General features: G+C 37.9%; 2 protein-coding genes across 2 annotated transcripts; one reads left to right on the top strand and one right to left on the bottom strand.

The window, feature by feature from the left end:
• Window positions 1-3,966: 3,966 nt before the first annotated feature.
• On the top strand, window positions 3,967-6,298 carry LOC146619398 (uncharacterized). Its single transcript, XM_085371137.1, has 6 exons — window positions 3,967-4,176; window positions 4,439-4,567; window positions 4,774-4,967; window positions 5,464-5,611; window positions 5,707-5,911; window positions 5,994-6,298. Exons 1-6 carry the CDS (start codon window positions 3,967-3,969, stop codon window positions 6,296-6,298), a joined length of 1,191 nt encoding a protein of 396 aa, XP_085227263.1.
• Window positions 6,299-6,370: 72 nt separating this feature from the next.
• On the bottom strand, window positions 6,371-8,943 carry LOC146619397 (uncharacterized). The gene is made up of 6 exons (XM_085371523.1): window positions 8,746-8,943; window positions 8,174-8,436; window positions 7,788-7,978; window positions 7,561-7,654; window positions 7,186-7,379; window positions 6,371-6,565 (listed from the first exon to the last, which is right to left on the bottom strand). Exons 1-6 carry the CDS (start codon window positions 8,941-8,943, stop codon window positions 6,378-6,380), a joined length of 1,128 nt encoding a protein of 375 aa, XP_085227649.1. The 3' UTR covers window positions 6,371-6,377.

The following is an 8,943-nucleotide window of genomic DNA, read 5'->3' as shown; positions in this document are numbered from 1 at the left end:
ATGTGATATTATAGTATATATTATATCAGAAATCTGTTGACTATTTTTATTACAGATTATATCAGTAAGGAAGCTGACTAAATGTTGACGGATAATTTATGGCAAAGGGGTGCAATTAAATAAGTGTGTACTTCTTCCCTCTCCCTTTCGACATGTAAATGAATCAGAACAGAAGCAATATTGAAATGTATTAACTTTATTTTGTATAGTATTTTTTTCTCTAATTTTCTTTGCTAAATGTACCTGTATATTGTTTACATGATTGAAATAAATTAACAAACAGACCCAAATACAGGAGAAGGACGGCTGAGAGTGGAAAAAAAATCACAAAAATAAATACTGCCAGATTTTCAACTTCGGTCTACAAGAAAATAAGAAGATCATGGGATTAGCCTCGATTGCACTTTGGACCTATTGACGGGATGCGCTCCGTCCCTTGATGCATGTACACTTTCAATTTCTGGTTGGGCTGCTTGGGTGCAAAGTAAGTTTCATCATCAGATGATGAGCGTTATGTAAACGTCTGTATGGAAACTGGATGCCTGGACTTCTCTGCTTACTTAGACCAAACCAAACCCTGAATTATGTTTCAAAATATGTGATGTTTTATGAAGGATCACATAGGAAACAACATTTTTTTTAGTTGTTTTTGAAACTAAAAAACGATTCAAAAAGTTTAAAATAGTTTAGAAAGGATTTTCATAAATATTCATGGCTGTGTGGTAAAGCTGACTTTATCTCACTTGTAACTGTTCAGATTGGACACTGTGACTGGCCGGTTCTGTGCTCCAGACCACATGTTTGATACCCCTGGACCCATGCAACGAAGTGTAAAAAAAACGTGTCCACACTTTGGCCTGTGAAGAGTGAAAGCAGATATACGGCGTGATATCGAGCCAAATGCTTCAAAGTGTTCCTTGATGATGTGATAAAGAACCACAAACAGGAAGCTCATGAAGCGAGCAGTGTCAGTGCTTGTACGACACTCACCACGAGACCTCTGAGCAGGATGGCTGCAGTCGCACAGCTCTGCTTCTCCCTGCTGTTCACTCTCATCAGCAACATTCATGCAGAAGAATTTATTGCCATAAGAAAAGAAGGAGGCTCTTTACAGTTCAAGCTCCCAGATCAAAACAGCTCCTGCATCACCTCCAGACGTGTTGGTGAAGATACTCTGGTCCTGTGGAACATCTCTGACCCCTGGAACAGAACCTTCACAGTACATGAAGACCTGACAGGACGACTCTCATTTCCTGAGACATTTCATGGTTCTCCTTCATTTACTCTCAACAACCTGACCCACTCAGACTCTGGACTGTACCAAGATGTGTGCTGGACTCAGGGCAGCGTGACATATGAGAGAAACATCAGCCTGACTGTGTGCAAGACAGTATTGGGGGAAGAATATATCACAAGTCTTGAAGACACTGAAGACGTACAATGTAAAGGAGCAGGTGAGAATCTGACGGTGCGTTGGATCAGACATTACGGGGAGTGGCAACTATCCTTGATGAATATCAACCTCAGCATTTTGAAGGTGAATAAAGTCCAAGAAAGTTTCCTGCAGGTGACAAACACATCACTTCTTCATGTCAACACACGACCAACGTCTTACATCTGCCTGGTGATGAACCAACAGCAGTGTGTGAGCACTTACTCTGTACATTTGACCAAACAAACAAAGCTACGTTATGCTTCAGAGGGAGACACAGCTGTGCTGGAGTGTCCCTTCATGGACCCCATTCATGACCAGCCCCCGGTTTGGATGAAGGAAGCAGCTTCCTACAGTTTTAATCAAGAAATTGGTCGAAACTTCTCGCTGGTACTTCCATCACTAATGTTAAATGATTCAGGTATCTACAGCTGTGTAGGTGAAAAAGTAACACATGCGTACTGGCTTTTCGTGTGCCCTAAATTTGGTCCACCTGCAGTAAAGGTTTTCTCAGAGGGAGATGAAGTCACTATGAGATGCTCTGATGATTTGGAAAAAAGTACTTGGGGCTTTTGGCTCATGAAGTCGATCCAAACAGAAGGCAAAATTGTGTACGATATTGAGTTCTGCAGTGACAAAAGAATCACTTGTTCCCGTGACAGCCTGATAATCTCTAATGTCTCACTGGAAGATGCAGGAGAGTATGTGTGTGCAGGTTTTAAGTCACGGTATGAGTGTGTGTCAAGAGAAACATTTGTTCTGATCTACAGAGAGCCTTTTGGGGTTTACTCGACCTTCTACAGAGTCAGGTGGATACTGCTCAGCGGTCTGCAGGTGATGCTTTGTGTTGTTGTGGTCTGTGTGATACAGAAAACCAGGAGAGGAGAGCAGCTTTCAGCTCAGACACACACTTAATATGCTGATGATGATGATAATAATAATACATAGAAGTGATTAAATCAAAACAAAAACAAAGAAAAATATTATTGTAGATATGAATCTGTGACCTGACTGGACGGTTCAGTCTCTTATGTGATTATATATTTTAAACATTTTGCCTTTTTCTATCTTTTGACTTAATTCTTCTATATTTCTGCTCATATTTTATTTCAGTTATAGTGATTTTGTGCTTTTTTGTTTTATGTAATTTGATGTTTATCCATATCTCATTCATGTATCTCTCAGAGTATCATTTTGAATATTCTTCTGTTTCTATCAGTGATCAGTTCGATCTATAATAAATGTTAGAAACCAGTTGTAAATGTATTCGTTCTTCACGCTGATGTGAATCATTATCATCTCTCTTGGAAAATGTATTTTGTTATTGTGTTTAAGAGCAGATTCATTACAGCACCATGTTTATCTGCACTATATTGTTTTCATTGTTGTGAATAAACATGATTGTCTGATACAGCAAACACTTCATAATATGGACTTTACTGCTTTGATTGTGATTTTATATTCTCCATTTTTGTTAGGAATCATTTCTGAAATAAAAATATCTAAATATAATTTAACAGGCTGAATGTTGATGCTCTTCTGTCAATGACTGCACGATGATTTTAAATTTTAATAAACACACAATCCTCATATTTCAGTGCAGGATGTAGAGCAGAGTATATCAGTCAACTGGATCAGAGCTCATCAGCATTTTGACCTTAATATGCAGCCAACACACTTTAACACATGTCTGATGTTGAGTGAAACACATCAGGGAAAAATGGAAGACGAGAGAAGCTGCACATGGTTATCATCATTTATTTATTTATTTATTTGCCTGTCCCATTTGGATCTTTAGCTATCAGAATTGTTGTTTGAAGGCCGAGAAAGATGCCATGTTGGTCCATTTGATTGACCTTTATTATAATTGTGTATTTATTTTATTTTATTATCAGTTGTTACAGACGGGACAGACATGACTGGGGGAAAAGACAGGGAGAAGGAAAGAATGAAAGAAAGAGGGAGAGAAAGAAAAACAGAGGGGAGAAGAGATGATGAGAAAGGGGGGAAGGAACAAAAAGAAAAACAAACAAAACACCTGGATCACCTGTATGGAGAAAAAAAACAGAAGAGAAAGCAAACAAAGAACAACATAATAAATACATGTTATCATCATTTATTATTATTTTTTAGTATTCGGTTTTTGGTGGTAGAGTTAAAAAAATTTTTTTAAATATTTTATTTTAATTAATTAAAATTTTAAAAGTCACAATTTTAACAGCATGATGACAACAAAAACAATAACTGCTATTACAATCCGTGTACTTTTCGGTATTTGAAGTTTCGTTTCAGAAAGTATAATTTAAAAAAGAAAATGAGACACTTATTTAATTCTCAACTTAAAAAGCTAAAATGAAAAACGTAAAACAATTGTTTTTTTCATTTTGTCCTTTCGCACATCAGAAACGAAAAACCCAAGAAAAAAGAACGAGAAAGGGCCCTTTATTTATTTTGTCTGAACCGGAAGTTTTAGTAGGTCAACAACCTGTACAAGTGATGCGCAAACTTATGGCAAACACTGTAGTGTGGACATCATGACGTTGGAAAAATACTCAGACGTGATCATGGAGATGGCAAAACAAGGCCTGTCATCGGAAATTATATCAGAGCGTCTGTCATATGAACACGGGGAAGTGAGAGGATTTTCTGCGAGAAATGTTAGAAAGTTTTGTGCTGAGCAAATCACTAGCTGTCGACTCTCGGACACACGGTTGGAGCTTGAGGTGACACAAGCTATAAATGAGGTAAGGTACTTTCTTCCTTCACCTTATGACTGTGTATGGTTGTCTTAACTGGGTTGTAAGGGGGTTAGTCTAGACTGTGTGCGCGCGCCCGCGCGTTTTAGCGTCTTGCGGGTGGTGGGTAACGTTAGTTATTTTAAAGATGTCTCTCACTGGTATTTGTACAGTTAATTAGCACAATACTTTAGCTTTACACATTTGCTTTCAGAATAAGCTACTTTACATTTGTTGTTCTAGTAGTAGCATGATCTTTTATTTTAAACAGGTGGGCCCAACATATGGCCGCAAAATGATGAAGGGCTATCTGTCCACAAAAGGGGTACATGCTGCAGAGGGACGAATTGGGTCAATTTTAAGAGAGGTGCATCAACCTTATCATGAAGCAAGACGCCAGGTAGCCTATGTTATTTAATCTTCCACTAGAACTGTATTCCAATGTTCTTTGTCATATTTGTGATATACATCATGTAATGGTAGGGCCTAATTCTGTTTAACAGATGTACGCCCTGCTTTAACAGTTACTTGACTCTTCCTCAAACGTATGATCAAATCTGCCTTTATCCAGTCAGCTGTCATTTATTTTTGTGATTTTTTTGTAAGGGAGCTCGGAATCTTAATCCCACACCGTACCATGCTGAATGCATGGGGCACAAGGTTCACCTGGACCAAAACGAGAAACTTGTAATGTTTGGAGTCACCCATGTTTTAGCTGTAGATGGATTCAGTAAAAAGATTGTGAGTCATTCCACAATGCCAATCAAAAACAACTTGAGCATCTATGAATATGTTTTCAGGTAATACAACCTCTCAAACCATTTATTTCATCTTAAGTGTTTTGATGGACATGTTAGTCATATTGGACATGAGCTGCACCCAAATTTACAATATTTGAATTTAAATTAGACATGCAACAGATGGGTCTGGTTATGTTCCTGAATATAATATATTAAGAACTTACCAAACATTTTGATCAACATTTTCTATTAATGTAAAAATAAATAAAATGGAATTGCACATGAATCATTTAACTACTTTATTGCAATTAATCAGTGTTCATTTATGAATGGAACAAGGTTCTTGGATTTCCACATATCTTTCAATTGTTCTGACATACATCTAAAGTCTGAGCATGACAGTGACATTGCAAAGAAACTTAAGAAATATATGTTGTCCTACTACAACTAAAATATTACCCAAAAAAAACATGAATGAATACATTCAAAATAATAACACCTTTGCTGGTCTTAAAGCAAAATAGTTAATAAATGTTCTTTATTTTTCCTGTACCAGACCTGCAGTGATCACCTATGGTATGTGGGACCAGGTGCGAGTAGACCATGGAAAGGAATTTTATTTAACACTGTTCATGCAAGAGATGCTGTCACATCATCGCTTCAATCAGGAGAGACTGCCTTATTTACAGACCTCATCCACAAGAGTAAGATTTAAGTACCATTAACATCAGCTGAAATTCTTATACTATTACGTGTACTACTACGTACATTTAAGACATGTTTCTTTTAACTCTTTTAGAACCACACAGTTGAAAGGATTTGGCCTGAAATCAACAACCGTGTCAACTACCCACTAAAAACTGCCCTACTCCAGCTGATGGACCAGGAGGAGATAGATATGGAGGATAACCTTGTGCGATACTGTGTGTCCAATCTAACCTGTCAGCTGTGTAACATTGGTCTTGCAAGTGTGGTAGAATCATGGAATGCTCATAGAATCCCAGGTAAAAAAAAAAAAAAAAAAAAAAGTCAGATTGCTTACAACCCTGATAATGAACATTTAAACACCTCCTCTATTTTTTACAGGAAAAGGCATACCAAATCACTTTGCAGAACATGGGTGTAAAAGAAGAATTTCTCCAGAGCTCTTGCCAAATGCACTTGAAGCAGCAGACCTTTACAGGCAGCACTTGGGATCTGCACTCAAAGAATATTCGACTTTTGGAGTTGATCCCTTCACAACCGAACAGGACAAACTTAGAACAGAGAGTCATTTTGCAGAAAAATATCCTGATATTTCACATTTGTTTTTTAGAGCCGTAAATGGTGACTTTATGCCATACAAAGAAGCTCTGCTCTGTCTCATAAACATAACTCAGAGAAATGTATGAACCACTGCATCTGTAAACTGTACAGAACAGACAAAAAAAAAAATCAACTGACTGTAAACATTTGTGTGTACACACTACATTACTCCTCTGCAAAAAAAGATTTCAATACAGAAAATGCAGCTGTTAGACCAGTAATTTGTAGAACTCCGTTGTTACTCTCCCTGCATTTTGCACAGTGCTGTGATGTCTCTTGCCACTGTTCCACACATGTCTTGCAGCCAATAATGCTTCTGCAGCACAGTGAGAACACTGGATCCTCAATGATGTCTGCAAAAGTAAATCAGATAAGTGAGACTGTTATCCATTTATGTTGAATTTAGTTCAAACTATAGGTTCAAAGTCAGTCTTGACATAAATTTACAGACAGCATGCAGAATATTTTTGGTTATTCTGTAATTCCTCTTGTTCACGCTGTTCTGAGAAAGTCCCTGTCTATATTTTTGTCTATAATTGATGAGGGGCAAAATCAGTACATTTTCTCAATTAGCAAGCAAGAAAAATGAAAAAGTTACAGGTACTTGATTCAATATATGCAACTACAGTCCCATTTTAAATGTGAACTTTTTAGTTTTACATTACTGTGAACAGTGTACCGTCACCCATACTGACATTGTAATCAATTTGAAAAGCTATACTTTCATAGTCAAGATTGCAAGGAGAACCCAAATTAAATGTGCATGTAAACTTTTGAATGTTATGTTACAGTAGACCTGCATCTTGATTGTCTGTGCCTAAGTATTTAAATGGACACTGCTGAATAAAGAGCCTATGTTTGGTAAAAAAATGTTTGTCCAAAGTAATGATTGAATGTGGTTTGACATTGTTTTAATTGTAATTAAAATGTTAGTGTAGATGTAATGTATTTACTAAGCAACATTTGAACATACTCATACAAACCACGCAGCTAAATCCCTCCTTGAGTGTCTGCAGCTTGGGGGTTGTGACTTTCTGGGCAACTGCAAGATCAGTGAGCTCTTTGATTGCTGCTGTGACAGCTGGCAGACTTTGAGATGCCAACACCAACTCTTCTATTTTGTCACTCACTTCTCCCAAACTGGCACTGTCATCATCTTTACGGCTGCTACAAATAAAAATGGATAATCAGATGTCAAAGCTACTTACTGGCTTAAAGAAACATCACATCACTTACTGATAGATGATGATTTATGTAGTGATGTCTTACTGCTATTATAGGATTTAAATCAAATTAATTCTTCTATATTGATGTTCATCCTATAGTATATACATATTTATTCACATACCTCAGTTTCTTCCTCTTTGTTCCCTGGAGGCAATTAAAGTCTTGTTCAGGCACAGCAAGAATTTTTCGTGCATTTTGTCTCCAGTACTGTGACCCTACAGATGAAAAACAAAACCAAAGAAACCTGTTTAGAAGCCAATACCATATTACCCAATAAATATTACAAAGAGTCTGGTAAGACATGTCTCTCCATAAGATATGGGCTTTAGCTGTAATATTATGGCTCACCTGTTGTGCCCTCCGACTCCAGAATTGCATTGCCCTGTGCATCTGTCAAAATTATTGGGTTGTAATTACCAATGGCATCTTGCACTTTTCCTACTATCCCTTGAAGCGTAGCCTCAGACTCCAGGAATCGTACAACCACCATTCTATTGGGAATCAACCTCCCACCAACTACATCTGCAAAGTACACTGATCTGTAAAACAAAACATAATAATTTTACATATCTTGTAAAAGACAGCAGGCCACAAATCCATTCAGTGATTGCTATAGGCAAATTGTACTAAAACAGCTTTGCTATTCTTAACAATTCAACTATCCATGCACCTTATGTTTCTTTTTATTTTGCCTGTTCTGTAATTTAATATTCAAGAACACAGACTCATCCTACCTCTGAAATGTTTTGGAGGACATAGGGGAACTTGAAGTAGCCTGCTGTGAACGTGAAGGTGCAGACGCTGCCACAGCTGGTGCTCGCATAAATGCAAAACGCTGCCCGCTGGAACCTGCTGTTGGAATTGACTCCATGTCTTCTCCGTGGACTTCATAGTGACCTCTGGGTGTAAGGTCTAATGCGCTGAAAACACCAGAGACCGCACCGGGGAACATAGCCACGTTTGAATCATCCGTGATGTACAGAGTATGCGCGGATACCTGTTTAAGAAAAGTTTCCGTAAATCACGTTGCTCTGCTAACGTGTTACTCCTGTGCACACGGTTAATAGGCTCTAAAGGCTTACTTATTAGCTAGTAGCCGGTAAAAGTCAATGAATAACTATTTACACATTAGCACATGTGCACAATTCACATATTAGCACAATGAAGACGGCTAGACATAGTATTAGTAAAAGTAGGCCTACATGAAATCACCAAATGTTAACGTTAGCCGTTCCGCAGTAAGGAAGAACAATAACGTTCATAAAAAAACTGCTGAAAGCAAAGTTTGCGAAGTTTACATATCTACCTGAAAGATGCGACCCAGTTTTTCTGCAGTCATGTCTTCGTCCCGGAGTGTCACTCTCTTAGTTTTCCTAAAAACAACGTAATGGTCCATCCTCTGTTTATTCCAGTGTAACTTTAAGGCCGTCGATCTCTTGTGTGGGGGACGGTGTGCGCGCGCCATAAAAAAACGCGCAGAAGAAGTACTTCCCGTTTCAGACAT

This window comes from Diplotaxodon limnothrissa, linkage group LG14 (assembly GCF_057381915.1).
Source record: "Diplotaxodon limnothrissa isolate DT_005_m linkage group LG14, D_limnothrissa_male_GT1.1, whole genome shotgun sequence".
Lineage (NCBI taxonomy): Eukaryota > Metazoa > Chordata > Actinopteri > Cichliformes > Cichlidae > Diplotaxodon > Diplotaxodon limnothrissa.
The sequence above is the reverse complement of the archived record's forward strand: the minus strand, read 5'-3'. Positions and strand labels throughout refer to the sequence as shown.